General features: G+C 34.5%; 1 protein-coding gene across 1 annotated transcript; it reads left to right on the top strand.

Moving 5' to 3' along the window:
- The first annotated feature begins 8623 nt into the window (after nt 1-8623).
- LOC130739486 (vegetative cell wall protein gp1-like) lies at nt 8624-10305 on the top strand. The gene is made up of 2 exons (XM_057591785.1): nt 8624-9078; nt 9171-10305. The coding sequence occupies exons 1-2, from the start codon at nt 8919-8921 to the stop codon at nt 10001-10003; spliced, it is 993 nt and encodes a 330-aa protein (XP_057447768.1). The 5' UTR covers nt 8624-8918; the 3' UTR covers nt 10004-10305.
- The last annotated feature ends 9127 nt before the right edge of the window (nt 10306-19432 follow it).

Raw genomic sequence — 19432 nt, forward strand, 5'->3', positions numbered from 1 at the left:
TTTATTTTTCAATTTAAATTATTGCATACATATTTATCAAAACTAAATTTGAAGTTTTATGATGAAATAATAAATAAAATCAGAAATCAATCCAATCAGAAATATGACCCACAAAACATATAGTTTGTTGTGTGTATTATCAGTAGTAGTATGTACTATAAACTCTAGAGTGTGCTAAATTAAAGTAACAGTTTATATTAGTAATACAAAAATCATGAGCAATGAGCAGGGTCAATTCAACTACTAATCAGACACCTCACACCAAAACAAAACAATATTAACAAGGTGACCACTTTCCACCACAAGTGGAAGCTAGCTACAAATGACTTAATTGAACTCGCATGAACATGTATGTGCTGTGGTGTGCAGTTTGTAGAAATTTCTTAAGTCACATTGCATAAATTGAAATATATATGACTATATATATATATATATATATATATATATATATATACTTTATAAAACAAAATCACTAGATAGAGACTCTGCTGATGTGTCACTCCCACAAAAATTCTGCTCTAAGAATGACTCTCAATGCCTTCTCTCTTACGTGTCGGCTTCTCATGCATTTGAGCTTCATGGGCTCCACTTGCCTTCTTTTTACCCAATAAGCGTTCAAGTTCTCCACTACTCCCTTCCTTTCCTTCATGATTTTCAAAATTTGCATCTGTTCATTTTAATCCTTGACTGCTGCATTTACTACTCTCCCGTTTCCAAGTCTCCTTTCCTCGAGATTTTCTTCTCCATTCACGCTTCTCCCATTCCAACGACTGCTACCTCAACTGTGTCCAATCAATTTTCTTCCCCTCCACTTCCTTGGCTCCTAGACCTTTCTTTTTCTCAATGTTTTCTCATTTCCCTTGATATACTGTTCTCTCCCCTCATCTCCATATTCAGATTCTTTCTCTTCAGGAGAATGAAGAATTTGAAAGAAAAATTCTTTCCCACCCATCATCATCCTCTTCCCGTCCATCCGTTCTCTGTCTCTCTGTCGCGTTCGCACTCCCCCCACCAGCGCCGCCACGAGTTACGCATCCCGAAGATCTGTTTTCTTGATGCGGTTCCATATCTGGTGAGGGAATCAAGGTCGATGACTCAATTGGAGAGGTACCGGAAATCTTTCCTTACGCAGTCTCAATATTTCTTCCACAAGCTTCTCAAGCCAGAAGCATTCCTTTGCCTAGCATCAATCCTCACGTCTTCCTTCTCCGACCTCCTCCCCCGATCTATACTTGGAGCTCATCTTCCTTGAAAACCCATCCCTTTGCGCCGGACCCTTCCATCCCCTCTCACAAAGGTACTAACTTTCGGTTTTCCCCTTGCTGAGTTGCAATTGGAGTAAGTTACATGTCTCTCCATCTTTATATGATGATTTTTTGATATATAATGTTAACGTTTTTTTTTGTTGTTGCTTAAGGATGCTTGAAGCTTGAATTAGATGAAAAACTGCAAAGGTTCTAACTTTTGGTTTTCTTATTGATCTGCAGCATATTCTTTGATCATGATGTCTTAACTTCTAGGGCACAGAGGCTGAGGCGGTTGAAAATCTTTAGCAGCTTGAGTTCAACTCAAATCCAAAGCATAACTCTGTCTTGGGGAAGGCAATTATGGATGCTTCTTATGCTAACCCCTCTTTGGTATTTCTCTTATTATCATGTTCATGCAGGTTCTCTATTTTTTTTACTTTAAGGAGATGCAGTATTTGAGATGCTTTAGGTGCATTTGTTGAATGTTAAATTCTTGACAGGCCTTAGTGATGCCATTTCCCCCATTTTAGTGTTTACTGTTTAGACCCTTAGTGAGAAAGTGTACTTTCATGTTCAGGTTGTGCTATCAACTGCAACTTTGACTTCAAATCTTACTGTACTTTGGAAAAACTTATGCTTTTGTAGAGACTGGCCTCAAATAAAGGACATATTTAAATGTCATCCTCTTGATTCATTTTCTTTTATTGTTTAATGACAGAATTTTTAGTTTTTGATTTCTTATCTCAAGCCACTTGCTAAACTTGACCAGGACATGTGGCTGAAGGATTTTGTGCTTGATCTGTATCCAGATACTAAAGGTTGTTCTCCAGCTCTGGTAAGATCAAGTATAGTAAAAAAATCTAAAATTTTCACTTTAATTCTGACAAAATGTTATTTACATAGGAGATTTTGATAAATTCCATTATCTGGTAAGATCAAGTTTCTGTTTTTTTTTCTTTCATAGAAAGTTCCTTTTTTATGCCCAATAATGATAATCACTCACAGTGTGATATGAAATGTGTTTTGTTCAGTGATTCCAGGATCTGGTTGTAGCCTCCTTATGTTAATTCTCTTCAATGGTCTAAGTAGTGCATGTTGTGCTTGGATGAGAAGATCGTGCCTAAGACTACTAACTACAAGCTTGATTTTAATGGATTTCTCTCCAAGGTTGTGTTATGTTTGTTGTCTTTCATTTAGTCATATCATAAACTTATTTAGCTTGAACTCTTTTCCAATTTTTGAAATCTGAGATTTTATTTTTGGTTCATTTTGTGTTGTGGCCAAAAGTTCAAGGTTAAATCCTCTAAATTAATTGACTAACAGTCTCTGATATGTAAAATTAGCAGGGAAGGAAAAGACGCAACAAGTGTCCTTAAATGTTCATACAAGATGCAAAATTTGACTTGGATAGCAACCCCTGATTCTCAGGTTTGTCTTATTTAATTTTGTTTTACCTGTAATTTTGTGATCTTTGTGTTAAAAGAAACTATTATGTCTTTGGACAGGTGTTAGTAGTAGAGGTGCGACACAGGGACGATGAGAGGTTTTGGAAGCTTTGATCTCCACAGGTTCAAACACTAATCTCAGTTCTCAGAAGCAGCGGTATTCCTTTTGTTTCGTTCACATTTCTTTTGTTATTTATTTTGTGGTCATGTTGTGTTTGGTCATTGAAAAGAAGTCAGAACTTTTATTTCTGTTAATTTGGCTTTGCTGAAACTACATCATACCAATAACTATATTAGTTTAATTTTTCTCTTTTAGAATGTTAACCTGACATGCCTTATTACTTGATTGGTTTATATAGTTAGAGGAGATATATAATAAAAAAGGTTAAAGAAAGTATAAGGTTAATTAATTTATGCTCTTATGTTCTTGATACTACGCCTCTTTGACTGCAGTTTATATGTGGTACGTGTTTTTCTTCTAAATAATGCCAATTATGTAAACTGGAGTTTAGTTTCTCTTTGTTTTGCCATTATAGACTGCATTTTTGTTTCTTTTTTTCTGCTGTGTTTTAGTTTAAGATCTCTTTATACTGATTTGGCTGCGCTTTTTGTGAGGATTTCCATGATAGTAGTGAGTTTATTCTTATTGGTTTTTTTCTTTTATATTCCTGGTGAATTGGTTATTGATACTTACATCAATCAACAGTTTTTGATGCATTCTAAGTCATGTGCATCAACCCAATAGGCAATAACCATGATTGTGCTAGCTGCTGCGAGAATTATATGCTATAGGGTTCTCCACTTAAATTGCAAATTGTCCTGTACCCTAAACTCCATTTTCATAATAACAATTTTTGATGTTGATAATTGGTTGCATGGCTTCAGGATTGATAAATCATTATTGGAACGTGTTGTTGCTTCATTAATCACTCCATTTTGATTGGGTTGTTGCTCCCTGTTGTTGTCTAGCATCCAGATTTTCTTTGTTTTTTTTATACTGATATATATATATATTCGGGTTTACTTTATTTAAATTAAATGCTTCCATATTTACTTGGAAGATATTGATAAATACCTTTACCTGTAGTCTTGGTTCTCAATGTTATAATTGATTCTCTTACCTTTCATATTGTAGGTTGTTTTGGCTGTTTGAAATAGGACCAAAAGCAAGTTCTTTTGCTATTTAAATTTTAACATGAGACTGAGAATGACAAAGGTCAATGGATTTATGTGCAGACTGCAGAATAGTTGTGAAGGAAACCTATGAACCCAGGCAATTATATGTTATAATGTTTTGACTTTGATGATTGCAATATTTATAGGAGTTACTTCTGGGTATTCTATGTACTTCTTTGGCAATTACAGTAAGACTCATTTTCCTAACAAAATTACTATACAGATTAGGAGTGCCCTTGAAAATTGATTTGCTCCCAATTAATCTTAAGGTTCCTATAAAGAGATATGTATGTGTAGTATAACATAGAAGATTATAGCCAGTATTTTTCACTCATGAATATTATTCTAAGGATTCTCATCATAATGTGGTGAATTTTAGACCAATGAGACTGTTTTAAAATGAGTTTCTTATTTTGGATGACTATTGTCTCTGTATCTTGCATCATCAAGTTATGTGATTAGAGTTGATTGGATTTTGAAAGTGCTTTTGTATAGTTACCATCAACAACAGCTTGATGAATTTAATTGTGGTGTTATTTTGTTACTTTCATAGTTTAGCAAAGATTTTTCTACAAGTGCTTTTTTTGGGGTTTTTGTTTATAAAAGTGGTTTTGATGGATATCCTATCTACTTGAGAGGGATGTCCTCAATCTTAAGCAAACCTTAACAATTGATTTATGATGAGAAAGACAACAAAATCTTATGGTCCTGTTAGCTTATTTGGTTCATGATATCCTATCTGCAATGCTTACTATTCTTTATGCAACTTTCTTAGGGTCCTGTTAGCTTATTTGGTTCATGATGTCCTATCTGCAATGCTTACTATTCTTAATGAAACTATTTTTAAATCCCTAACCACCATTGGTGAAAAGAATTAAATTGTTTTGTGCTTTTAACTGTTATGTTCTCATCAATCCCTAATTTCATTTCAAGCATCTCATCTTATCTGTTTAACTTCCTTGCAGAATCGCAGTGATAGTCTTTCACTCTGTTTGTTCCATTACGAGCATATGTCTAATGTTGATGATTTGTTTGCAGGAAATTTATCGTATTTATTATGAGTATGTACACCGAAGAGAATGGGGCTGCCGCAAGAGGACACCATCATGTTGCAGAGAACTTAACATGGTAAGTTCTTATACTACATGGTTTAATTTTTTTCATAACCATTATCAAGGCAGCGCTGTCTTCAGCCCAGTTGGATAAGGCATGGATATGAACTAGATGTCTATCATATAAGTGAAGAAGACTTTTTATCTTTCCTCATGTCCCTTTTAAGTTATTTACTTTTTTTTCTACAAGATGGGTATCAAGAACATAACTTGAACAGTCATGACTTATTTGCTTTTTTCTATCAAGGCATTTTGTAGTTTTTCCTATATGTGTTTTTAAAACGGATTCTTATTGGCTCTTTACCGGTTGGAAACTTAACCAGGATTTCCTGATGGGTCCCTGCGTCCAATACTAGAATGATGATTGTGCTGATTTGGTGTGCAGTTTTCCGTAGTTTACTGGAGGGTTAATGGGGCACTTCCTGCGAGGGACTGGCAAATATGGGATGGAGAATGAGGCATGTATAAGAAGAGAATGTTTGATGTGTTTCAAGTTATAGGTTTTAAGTTATTTTTTATGGTATTAATTAACATATTAACTTTTAATATTTTGTTTAAGTTTTAATCCTTTTAGAAACAACAATTTGATTGTGAGGTTTCCATATTTGGATAGGTAAATAGAATGTATGATAGGAGTGTACAAATCATCTCCACTAACTTGAGTTATGAAGTTCAGTAAACCCTCAACCACTTTTGTGATTTTGTTTTCCATTCACATTGGAAGATTGTGTCTTGACATTGCAAGTTCGCAACTTTGATTCTTTTGGATGCTCTAATCTTCTTCCAAATCCAAACCTATTGATTTCACATCATTTTTCTTTTGAAAACATTCTAAGGATCTTTTGATTTTTGGGCAGCAAATATAATGTTAGAATCTGATTTACTGATTTTCTTTTAAAATTATATGATTTAAAAAAAATCGGAATTGTGGAAATATCTTTAGTACTATATTTAATAGATCCTAGAATGTTAAAAAGCTCTCACAGGGTGATATTTTACATGAAAATATAATGTTAAAATTAATAATATAAATAATTTATACTATTAATTAACATATATTTTCGCAATTTTATAAATAATTTTAGGAGTAGATACTCCCCCGTTTCTTATTATAAATCACTTTTTATGAAAAAAAATTATTTCTAAACATTAGTCTCTTTTTAGTATTTAGAAAGCATTAAAAATATTTTTTTCAATTTTACCCTCATATTTCATATGAAAGAGATAATGAACTTTTAGAATATTAACTTGGAGAGAAAAATTCATAGAAAATTAAATAAGGGTAATCTAGGACAATTAACCATTTCATTTACAAATTTATTACTAATAACTACTTTTCTTAATTTAAGAGACTTAGGTATTTGTGCTTATATATAGAAACAGAGAGAATATATGAAAACCTATAAATATTTGACAATGAAAATGTGTAGTATGAGAATTAGAAAACATAAAAAAAAATTAATAATATTTTATTTATTTACAATATAGTTTTATGGTACTTTTTTTGTTCTAATTTGTTTTTTTTTTTTTTTCAGACGAGTCATTAATGTGGTGGATGATTGTGTCATCATCATAATAATGGAAAATATTGGTAAAAAGCTTTTACGGTGATTAACGTTTTACATGAAAAAAAAATAATTATTGTGAAACTAATAGAAAAATAAATATTATTATATTAATATAATTTTAATATATTTCTTACTCTTAGAGTAAATATTAATGTGATAACATGTCATAAGAGAATATTTCAAATTTAAAGGTAAAAGCTCCAACAAGAAGGAGTATTTTATATGAAAATATTTAAATGTTAAACTTATAGTTTTGTTTCATTTTGTTGGTCCGCAACATAATAGAGTTAAATATTTGTATTTTCATCTTGGTAAGCAATTTTTTTATTTGTATTTTCATCTTGGTAAGCAATTTTTTTTGTACCTCAATGTGAATAAATAAAGATTTTTACCAATTAAATCCTTTATTATTTGGAACTTAATATTTGTAAAATGGGGTGTATGAGTATAAAATACTATAATTAAATTTCACAATTTATATTTTTAAAATATCTTATTTCTTATTATAATTGTTTTCAGTATCTCAACTTTTTCATAATCAAAGTATTGATTAATATCTCAAATAAAAAAACAAATTTCGCCGTGCAACGCACGGGTAAAAAACTCTAGTATATATTAATGACGTTAAAGTGAGCGCAAAGAGCTCTCTCTATATGATATCAGTAGTTTATAAGAAAGGAACAAAATTAGAGTGTATGGCCCCCATAGTTAATCAATCATGCACAAGAAAACTCATGTGAGGATGCTATGATTGATATAAAGAACAAAAGAACCCGTGAAGATAACGACGTGCTAGAATTTGACAACTACGTACTGGTTCTGGTTAGACTAAAGTACTTACTTATTGGTGAATCATGAGAGAATATAGCAATCAGGATAACATTAAAAAAAATTCCTTATAAATGTATATAGATGTAGGTTACAACTAATTATTACAAGGGATGCCGAGTTTCAAATAATGCTGAGCTTTGGGAAATCATCCATGGTGCTAAGATTGCTCTAGCAAGGGGATTTTCAAAAGCCATTTTTGAATCGAATTCTGAAATAGCAATTAGATTCTTTGACAAGGGATGCCAAGATTTAAATCCTAGTGCTCCTTTCGTTGGAAAAGATAATATGGTTGTAGATTCAGTTGCTAAGAATGGTTTATCCCTCCTCTTGTCTTTGAAGTTTTATGACATCCTCTCTTTGTTTTATTTAGTCCCTTTTATGTTTGATTCTTATCACACTTTATACTTAAGAACTTAATTAGTTCCTCTTTAAGCTATTAGACCATTACATAATTACAAAAGTATGTAGGTTACAAAACAAAATAGTATCTATATAAAACTGCTCATACAAGAAAATGTCAAAAAATTGAGTTTTTTAAGCATATCTATCTACTTTGAAACAAAAGAGACATCGAACACCATCAAGCAATCACAGAGAAGTGAAGACATTACAGAGGTTTCATATTAAAGTTACAAACATTTTGTCACACACTTTACAAAAGGAGCTTCTCATATTTGTCCATAATGAGATTGCTCTTTGAATTTTAGCATAGAGTTAAGAAAACATGATTCTCATCTCTGCCACAGCCCACAGCATTTTCTTAATTTCCACTCTAATTGTGCAACATTTTAACTGCAAGTCACAAAATCCATCATAAACTGCCAAATGCTACTATAATTTATACAATATTAATAGTGTATTTGGTTCTGAAAAGTCTTATTATATCACTCCCAAAGAGTAAGTTACAAAGTGTAGTTTTTCTTTAGATAGTGTGCCACCACAAATCCAAACAAGTTAGCATCACACACTTCACAGGTCATCTGCTATCATAGTTTATCTTTTGGCACTGACATCCAGAAACTCACAGGTGCAAACAAAAAAACAGCTTGTCTTCATTCCCAGCAAGGACATACTTCCTACGTGTTGGTCATCAGTAACGTCAAATGTCATCCTCACAGACTCTCTGGCTACTTTCTGTGTCTCGTGAACCTACAGTGAACCAATTATTCAGAAGAAAAAATAGCATTTTATATAGTTCAGTCTGTGTGCTGTTTTCTATTAGTTTGTGATATTTATGTTCAATATCATAAAACTGAAAGACACTTAACAACATGTCTATTAACTTTCCATCCGATGCTGTAAGAGAACAAGTGTGAAACCAATGAAATGTTTTTGCATGATATGAGCCATTTCTAAGTCTTTATCAGAGACAGCTAGAAGGAACAAAGAGCAGTAACCGTGTGTTACAGTGTTGCATGATTGCACAAAAAGAAAGAGGATTAATTAAGAGCACACCTTAACAGTTTGTGACATATATATAGACCCTCATTATTTATTAGGTAGCACAGTTACCAATTCACTTCACTCACAAACATTAGAATGTCTTGGTTCCTTGTAATTCTGTTGCTCAGTCTCACATGTTCAGAGGCTAGTAGCCATGACAGCAAGAAGCTTCTACCCTCAGCTGTTGTGGTTGGCACTGTCTACTGTGACACATGTTCTCAACAGGCTTTCTCCATGGGCAGCCACTTCATTTCAGGTCCATTTCTAGTAGGGGTTCCATTTCATACCCCTTAAGGTGTTTGTCAAAATATTGAGCCTAATGTTTTGTTGTTATGTTTTTGTGTACAGGTGCATCAGTAGCTGTAGAGTGCAAAGTTGGGAATTCAAAACCAAGATTCAAGAAAGAAGTGAAGACAAATGAGCATGGGGAATTCAAAGTGCAGTTGCCTTTCCATGTGAGGAAACATGTGAGGAGAATCAAGGGATGTACTTTTAAGTTGTTAAGTAGTAGTGAGCCTCACTGTGCTGTGGCCTCAGCTGCTAGTTCTTCTTCTTCACTGAGTCTCAAGTCAAGAAAGCAGGGAGAACACATATTCTCAGCTGGATTTTTCTCATTCAAGCCTGTGAAAAAGCCAAACCTCTGTAGCCAAAAACAAAGCAGCTCAGGTAAAATAGTTCCTGACCCTGAAGATTTCTTTTTCTTTCCTCCAATCCCATTTTTTCCACCTCCTCTTATCCCTAACCCATTTCAGCCACCATTAGTCCCTAACCCCTTTCAGCCACCACCATTAATCCCCAACCCGTTTCAGCCACCTCCTCTAATTCCTAATCCTTTTCAACCAAGTCCACCACCACTCTTACCTAACCCATTCCAGCCACCAAGTCCACCACCACTCTTCCCTAATCCATTTCAACCACCAAGTCCACCACCACTTATTCCTAATCCATTTCAGCCACCACCAAGTCCACCACCATTTATCCCTAACCCATTCCAGCCTCCCCCATCAAAGCAACCACCTTCACCTTTGTTTCCTTTCCCACCAATAGTAATACCAGGTTTAACTCCACCACCACCACCACCTCCTCCACCACCATTTTTCCCTCCTTTCCCTCCATTGTTCCCTCCACTTTTCCCTCCACCTGGCAGGCCTCCTATTTCAACAAAGAATTCTTCCCCTTGATCAAGTGTGTGTTTGGAATTCGTCTATAGTCGATTCTAAAATCAGAATCAATTCTTAGGAGAAGTTTGTATAAGTATCTTAGGAGAAGTTTGTATAAGTAGCATATATCAATGTACAATTTATCTACTTTATGATATAATTAGCTGAACATGGGGATGGATATACAGCATTTATAGTAATAATTAGTAATAAATATATGGATATAAGCTCATCTTAGAGCTTATCTTGTAAAAGTCTTGCTATTTGTGTAATTTGTATCATGAAATTGTTTTAGAAATGCAGAGTTTGAGCTTATGTTGAAATACCTCAGCTTTGCTATGCCACATTATCCATCATTCATAGGACATATCTACTTAACATTGCTATATGGACTTTCATTGATGCATAAACCCTCATTGGAGTTAGAATTGTGAGGAAGACTAAACTATAGTGATTTCATAAACGAGTGGACTAAAATTAGAGATAATTTTGGTGAAGGACCAAAGATAGTTGCCAACATTTTCTTGCATTAAAAATATATTTAACTCTTTTTTTTTTGGTCAAAGGGAATAGTTTCATTAGATGGAAAGGGCCATGCCCAGTACAAGGCTACAAGAGCCAAACATTCAGCCTTTCTACAGAGCCCATACAAATTCTCAAGCAATACAATCAGGCCTGCTAGCTGAAGTACACAGTAAACTTACAAGAAAGTTCTATTACACTTAAGCACATGACTCATTTGTACATCTAAACACAGTTAGCTAAAGGAGATTTAAAAAAGAGACAACTTGCAAGCCCAAAGCCACCAAGCCCATCACCAATAAGCCCAAAAACTCAGCCCAATAAAGAAATCCAAACAAACCCTAGCAATTTGGGATCTGAGGCGTTGGAAGCGATGGCGACGGCGGCGGGACGGCGTTGGCTTCACTGCTCAACCTAGAACCTGATCTCCTGCAAACAAAGCGAAAATTTGATATGAAAGCTTAAATGTCGCTTCTTCAAGACCTTGCCGGCTCTGCCGTCAGCTCTCTGCGGTGCACAGCACCTCAGAACAAGCAATAGACCAGATCTGAAAGGAAGGAGCGATGAGACCATGGAAGTACCACTGAAGATGATGGTGGCCACAGCTTGTGGTTAGTGGTTGGAGGTGGAGGTCGTGGGTGCGAGGAGGCCGCAGAGCTTACCATCAAACAATGAAACACGATGGGAAGAGAAGAAGACGGTGGTAGAGGTAGAGAAAATGGTGAGAAGAGGGCGGTGGCAGTACGGTGGAGATGGCAAGACAACAGCATGGTGGGCGGATGAAAGCAAAAGGAGGAGAAAACCAGACTAGAAAAAGAGAAAAACCCACTTATTGGGTAGTAAATCCACCTACTGTGGAAGAAAACCCACCTACTGTGGGAGAAAGCTACCTACCTAGTGCAGGAGAGGCCTCCATGGCGGAATAAGTGTTTAACATATATTGGGCAAGTTAAAAAAAAAAAAAACATATATTGGGCCTGCAAAATATATGTAAGTGAACATATGGGCTAACGATGTTATCAATGGACTTAACAATTTTCTATAACAAGGCTAACTCTTGGACCAACGTACCACTCAATGATGGAGATTTTGGGGGGGGGGGGAACAGAAGAACGGAAATTTAAAAAATGAGAGGTGTGAAAATTAAGGATTTAATTTGTATACACCGAAAATGTAAAGAGTATTACCCGTTCATCTAATCACATCTCTTCAATTTTTATTTTAAATAATTTTAAATTTAAATTTAATTATGACATGAAAAATTAATGAATTCTAATTGAATGCTTGTGTAATTTTTTTACACCGTTAGTGTATATATAGTTATTAAAGTAAAAAATTAAATACATTTTTAACAAAATTACAAATGACTAACTTTACTAGTAATCGTTGTAACTTTAGTTTAATAAAAAAAAGTCACAATTCCCACAAATCTGTGCATGCCTACTTTTGTTATGTAGAACACATCAACAAAATATATAGTTCATCTTGGTTCCTAAATTTGATAAAAAAAAATTATAATTTATTTTTTAAAAGTCAATTTTAATTGGATTAAAGCGTAAGAAGTACTTCAACCCCAATACAAATGAAGAAATAGATTTGAAATATCCTATTTTTTGGTACTTAAAAATGGTAGAATAAAGATAAAACACCTCCAGACTACTGGATAGGGCGTCAGTGGCATGCTGGGGGAGACCAGTATAGGCCCACTTTTGGGTAGGAGCAATGAGAATCTCCTCGAAGAGGGTTGCACACCAACTGAAATTTTAGATATTCGAACCCTTGTTCTATGAGAATATGTGAGTTAAAATTCGAAACCTAAAGCTACTTGCGCAAATCTAAAATATAAATGACTCATTTTATACTAAAATAATCACAAACAATATGAAAAAAAACATTGTTTACTTTAAATGCATAATGTTACTACCTAAACATGATGCATATTACAATACATTAGATTTTTTTTTTTGATATTGGGAGGGACTAAGCCCGAAAACTAAACACGATGCGACCTCGAGTAAACAACACCCGTGAAATCAAAAAACAACAAGTCCCTACAACTAGGAGGTGGATCATCAAGAACATGAGTACCCAACTCGAAGGAGTGAGCCATATTAGCCAAATAATCTGCAACATGATTCGTCTCACGCAGTGTATGAAGACACTTGACAAACAATACATTAGATTTCTAAATGGTTCATTTTCTTTTCTTTTAGTATTACATTTTTGGTTGAAATAATTTTATAGTTTCTCCTTTTATTGTCAAATTTAGTTTTAATCATCACCATATAACTTTTATAATTTTAGTCCCTTATCTCACAAATAATTTTAATTTTAGTGCTTGTGGTTAATATCTCAATATTAACAAGTGATGTAGTCATGTAGTTAACTAAGAGCATCTCCAATGCATAGTTGCTAGTTGGGTTGCTTAAAAACTATTTCGGTGGGTCCAGACTGACACATAGGATTTAAGCAACCCAAGCAGAATTCGCTCCAACCACGGTTGTTTAGTTTACTTTTAGTTGGGCCCCATTATACCTCTTATATTTATATTATTTCAAGATAATGACATTATACAAGTACATGAATGAAAGAGAAAATATGATTTTTTAGTCAAAAAGTAAGAAGAGAGAAAATAAGCAACCGTTGCTTAAATAAGCAACCATTGCTTAAATTTAAGCAACCCAACTGCCACGTCATGTTGCTCCAATGGTGCTCCAAAATAAGTAACGTTGCTTAAGTTGCCAACTGGATTTAAGCAACCCATATGAGATGCTCTAAGAGTCACATCATGGTCTAGTGTCAAGTAGATTGAATGCTTGATTTTCAAGAAATTTAAGATTTGTTCATTTCATGATACGTATTTCCGTACGCTCTTTTGACTGATTGTTTTGTTTGTTCACATCGGTGGCGGCCATCACTTTATTTATTTGCTGTCATTGACCTTAAGTTGTGCTTTGCATTTGATCCACCTGTCATCATTCTATACTTTTGCTTCTTTACACATTTTTACAAATGGATCATTCTCAAACCAAGAAAGAAAAAGACCCTCAAAAGAAAATACATAGATCAAAATTAAAAAAAAAAAATCAATAGTGACTTAAATTATATGATCTCATGTGTATGATCATTAGAGTATCACAAATGGGGACGGTGCTCATGAGATTCAGACTCATGAATTTTGAAAAGGGACAATCAAAATTTGTTTCCTACCAAAATGCAATGTGGGGACTTTGATCCTTCAACAATCAACATAGATTTTGACATCTACCTGCCCGTGAACCAACCAGCGCATAAAGCCGGACATACATCTTTACTTCCAAAATTCATTTTTTCCAGGAATTCTTTTCCTTCTCCTTTTCTCATAGTGTACAAAAGACCCATAAAGTGTTATATTAAACACGAAAAAGGAAGTAAAAAGAAATCTCAAGATCTCATCTGTTCCCTACATTTTCTTTAGCTGATTTTTTTTAAAGACTTCAGCTGAATTTAATTATATTGTAATTTGGTTTAGACAGAATGTGTTATACTCTTGGATGATGATCAATATTTTTTATGTGATACTCATCAAATTAGAATTTATTAATTAGACATATTCTATAAAATTTAAATTTATTTAAAATGAATAAATTCGATTGAATATATTTGTAAAACATTTACACTATTAGTGTATTAGTCCATATAAAGTAAATCTCTAAGAATTTCACATGGTACAAATGACATTGTCATCTTGAGATTTTAGGTTTATTACTCTTTTCATATATTACTTTCTTTGTTTTTGTCCACTTTAAATTACCTGTGTAATTTAGAATTTTAAGATAATATTAATCAATATTTTTCTAAATAGTGCTCTTATAATAAGAATGTGTAAAGGAAAACAAAAATAATTTTAAGGGCAAAATAAAAAAATAAAAAATATTTTATGAAAGTTAACAACATTATACAATTTTTAATATGTGTTTTCTTTTGATAGACACTTGTAATGAAACAGAGTGTTAAATAATCATTCCGGTATAGAAAAAATAATGACAACACTAAACCTAAAATCCTAGCGAAGGTAGGTCTTGTAATAACCTAGCCGCCTATCCATAAATAGTCAAATAGTTTTTTTTCAAGGTACAAACATTTCCTTTTATAAAGGGTACATGAAACCCTAAATTAACCTTAATTGGACTCTTGTGCCTTATAATTCCTGGTCCAGGAGTCCACATATTACAAGCAGTATGCCCGCCCTTGGGCAGTTACAAGTCTACCTACACACTAGGCCAATCGCTCACCACTAAATGCTATGTCCTTAGGCGATATGGTTAAACATGTAAGCATCATGGGCGGGTCTCCTACTCTGACGATGGGGCTGACCTAGTGCAATAGTTTATACCCACCCTCTTTATATTTACGGACAGAAAAACAAACACAAAACTTATTTTTATTCTAGTTGGAGGAAAGAAAACCAAAGTTTAAAAGATTGAGCAAGACAGTTGTTGAGTTTGGATTAATCGAAGTTTGTATAGTAGGTGCATGCCTCGAAAAGAGGGAATTAGAAATAACAAACAAGCTCACAAATTTCATCAAACAATCACTTAACGTGATCTCAGAGTCTCGGGAATTAGTTTCATGACTGTCGGCTGTGAGATAGGTTGGGCGAAAAAAAAAAATCATCAAACAATATCATGTGATATGAGAGGATATAAAATCAATTATGAGAAACTTCTTAGATTTAAAAGTACCAAACAATATCATTTCTTTTAAAGAATAATTGCTCTCCTGAACTCCTCTGACTCTCTGTGTAACACCCCGATTTCGGTGGCGTCACTTTAGTAACAAAAATAAACTTAATGCGGAAAAGAGTGAATATTTTTTTTTCCGATGATAATATAGACTAGACTGAATTAAATAAAACCCAAATGCGAAAAACAACAGAACTAATGTACAATATATATATCAGCTCCCGCTGTAAGTAGCGACCTCGTCACGAGTAACCTCCAGTGACGGAAAGTAGAAAGTGTAGCGCCCGTAGGCAATATATACAAACCAAATATAAAGGTAAAGTGTCCGCAACACCATCCCTCAAAATTGAGAATAAGCTGACCCAATGGTCTGAAAAGAAGACCTCCTAAGTCCAACCAACTCTCTGTGATTCCCGTAAGGAAACCACACAAAAAGCTATAGGTGGGAAACTACCCTGTCCCAAATGAAGCAATGACTGTCAGAGCTAAGACTCTACTCCTACACTAATCCTAACTCGAGGAGCTCATACTAACACTCAAAACTATGTGTCAGCATGATCATCGTCTGAATCAGAATCCAGAACTTTTTACTAACCCTTAAGTTTCGAGGTCGAAACTTTCTTTTTGGAGGGTAGTAATGTAAGGCCCAAGTTTTTAAACTCATGCCAAGTAAATAGAATCCTATTCACGATTAGGGTTGATGTATCGTGAAGGGAAACCTGAACAAGAGTTTACCGAATGAAATAAATTTATGAAGGAGAAAGTTCAGGAAAAGTCCAAGGATTGCATCATGATCGATAAAAGTTATAGCACGATCGTTATACGCTTAAACCTAGGTCAGAAACCCTAGTATATAGCTAGTTTTCACTTATAGGCACGATGGAAGTTAATTCCAAAAATCTTCAGAGAAATGTTAGAACTTCTCTTTTTCCATATATCACAATCGTTTCAAGGCGAAACTCTAGGATCTACGAACGTCCGATTCCAATCATCGGAAGTTTGCCGAAACTGAAACCCTGGTATTTCAAAACCCTAGAATCACCCGACTATGTGGACTTTTTCTATTCGGAACATCAAATGAAGATTCCACACGCGTACACCCATTTCTCTTGATGATTTCAATCTTTCTTCAGAAGGAAGTTTTCTATTCCGACATTCGATGTAAAAAGCAACTTATCGGGTAAAATAGTTTTACACCGACTTTGCATTAGTTACCAAAAATACAAGGAGACCTCATTTTAGTTTTGGAATTCTTTCGCCAAAACATATCTTAGAATTCACGGAGAATGACGCCGGAAAAATCAGATTCGCGAAACTTTCATTTTGCCGCGTTTTGCCAACCTCTATATATAGCCAAGAAAGGAAGAAAAACACAAAAATCTTACCCATTTTCTTCATCAAGGCCGCGAGCTTCACAAGGGAGGGAGAAGAGAAGATTTTGTTCATTTCTTGCTTGATTGTTGATTAATCAGTTGCTACTTCAAGGTTTCGAGGTATAGTTGCTAATCCTTACCTCTGATCGCTTTTTCCATAGCTTTTCTGCAGACTTTTCTGAGCTGATAGTTTTGAGGTTTTTGCAAAACTATCCTGAATATTTCATTTTTGATTCTAAACATCTTCCTTACGTGCCCAAGATCACTTCTGCCGGATTAGTTTTTTCGTTATGTCGCCGAAATTCCGCCGGAATCAATTTATGCCTTCGGGTACAGTTTATGCCTTCGGGTACAGTTTATGCCTTCGGGTACAGTTTATGCCTTCGGGTAATTCGGACATCGACGGGGGATATGATCGACCGTGAGGTTAGGATCGACCTGTTGATTGTCGGGCATAGCAGAGGGAAAAGTCGACCCGCAGGGTTAGGACTGATCTGGCTATGTCAAGGTTGTAAGTGACACCCGAGGGTTATGGTCGACACAATGCCAGTGTTAGGACCGACTCGATCGTGCCCAGCCTACTTCTTCCGGAATCGTCGAGATTGACGTTGCATTGACATATCATGCACTCTAATTGTATTCGCTGAGATTTGGATGAGTTGATGTTGATAAACATCGTTAAAGTGTTTTTGATGAGTTGATGTTGATAAACATCGTTAAAGTGTTTTTGATGAGTAGATATTGATAAATATCGTTACGTGCTTTGATGATTGAATTGTACTAGAGATTTGATAACATGCTATGTTTAAACCTTAGGGTAGACAATGCAGAACTTATATGTATATATACAATATATATATACCCCTTACACTTTACATATTGTCTTGTATTCTCTATACTATATTCCGTAAGTTGACCCTTGCACGTGCTACCTGTGTTTGGGGGGCTATGTATGCCCTTTTTGTCAGATGTCGTCGATGGATTCTTTCGTGATTCTTCGTCGTTCGGGGAAGACCCGGAGCGAAATGACTACTACTGAGCCTTCGACGTGGACCCGGACTTCATGCATGACCAGATGAGAGTCGATGATGAAAGTATAGGGGATGGGTGTTTAGAGTCTACTAAGGTTGGGTGTTAGTGTCATAGCTCTGACTTATTCTTATTTTTGAGGGCTTGTGTTGCTGACACTTGACCTATCCTTTTGGGATTGTACATTTTGCCTACGGGCGTTACACTTTTCTACTTTCCGTCACTGGAGGTTACTCGTGACGAGGTTGCTACTTACAGCGGGGGCTGTAATTATTATTGTACATTAGTTCGGTTATCTTTAGTTGTTGAGTTTCATTTCCTTTAGTCTCTAATATTATTATCGAAAAAAAAAAAATATTTCACGTTTTTCCACATTAAGTTTCTTTTGGTTACTAAAGTGACACCACCGAAATCGGGGTGTTACACTCTGAGCCGTACAAACGTAAGAAATTACTGAATTCAACATCACCATCCTATATTTTCCTCTATCATGTAAAGTTGCAAACTAGTGGCCACATTATTTGCCTTTTACTTTCGAGTTATAGTAAGAAAACGGGAAAGCCTTCAATTACCCACCCATTTCAACGTTGATCTCCACTTGTCCAAGCGATAAGGCTTATTGCATTGTTTCATTGAATTCCTAAGATACAAATTTTTTGTCTGCCGTTTTAAAATTAACTTATATTTTTAGCCCTGAATCCTCAGTATTTAGAAAAGTCACCATATTGAATTTTGACTAATCCAAGTAAAACTACAGGGGGCAAAGTCTCACTTTTTTTGTGCCTGCTATTTTTACCATGTATAAAAATTGAATCTAAACCTCAAGAGATATCAAGATCCTAGTCACAGAGCCAAAAGGCGTTGATTTTAACATCACCAATGTACATATGATGATGTTTTACTTAGAAAAAGGTCATTCTGGATTCAATTAGTAAAACAAAGTTATTCAAATGTGTCATAATCAAATTTAAACCATTTAGACAAATTGATGGGCACAGTTGATCAGGAAGCTAATTAAAACCATCCAATTTCAACTGATAAAACTGATTATCATAATTAAGGCCTGGTACCTGCCAATTCTTTTCTCAGCTAGTGGCATATGATTGTGAAATCTTGTTGTACGAAGAACTCAAATTTTCGTTTTTAATTTGATTTGTTCTTTTTTCTTTTCTTTTCCTCTGCTTTTATGATGATTCCTATGATAAAACTATAAACAGCTACTAGTCCAATGTAGTTGAATAACAATTATTATCCTATGGTCGGTTGTGGTTTCGCGCCACTAGAGAGTTGACACCACTAACTATATATTCTTTTTACAGCAAGATAATACACTGTTAAAAAAATAGAGTTTAAAATTTTCATAAGCTTAATTTTACTGACTTCGTGATTTTCTTTTCGAGTTATTATTTTTAAAAGTTTGGATTAGATCTAATTATATATACCTCAAGAATATACTAGTGATTTTTTTTTATAATAACTATTTTAGTAGTGAGATCTTTAATAATCCCATACACCTAATTGGATTAAGTATGGGAAAAACATGTATTTAAACGGCTTGTATACTACAACAAATATTTGATTTAGCTATGTCGCATAGTGTAGGAATGGAAAACATTAACAATAATGGCTCCAAAATCCAAATGTAGCATCACCTATAATAAAATGGATTTTTTTTTCTATCTTCATCTTCCTTACAACAACCAACTTCATACCCTCCTCCAAATCACAATCCATCATTTCTATAATTTGCGCCTTCCTCCTTTTAACGGTCATCTTTGACTTTTTCTCTTCACTTCTCCACT

This window comes from Lotus japonicus, chromosome 2 (assembly GCF_012489685.1).
Source record: "Lotus japonicus ecotype B-129 chromosome 2, LjGifu_v1.2".
Taxonomy (NCBI): Eukaryota; Viridiplantae; Streptophyta; class Magnoliopsida; order Fabales; family Fabaceae; genus Lotus; species Lotus japonicus.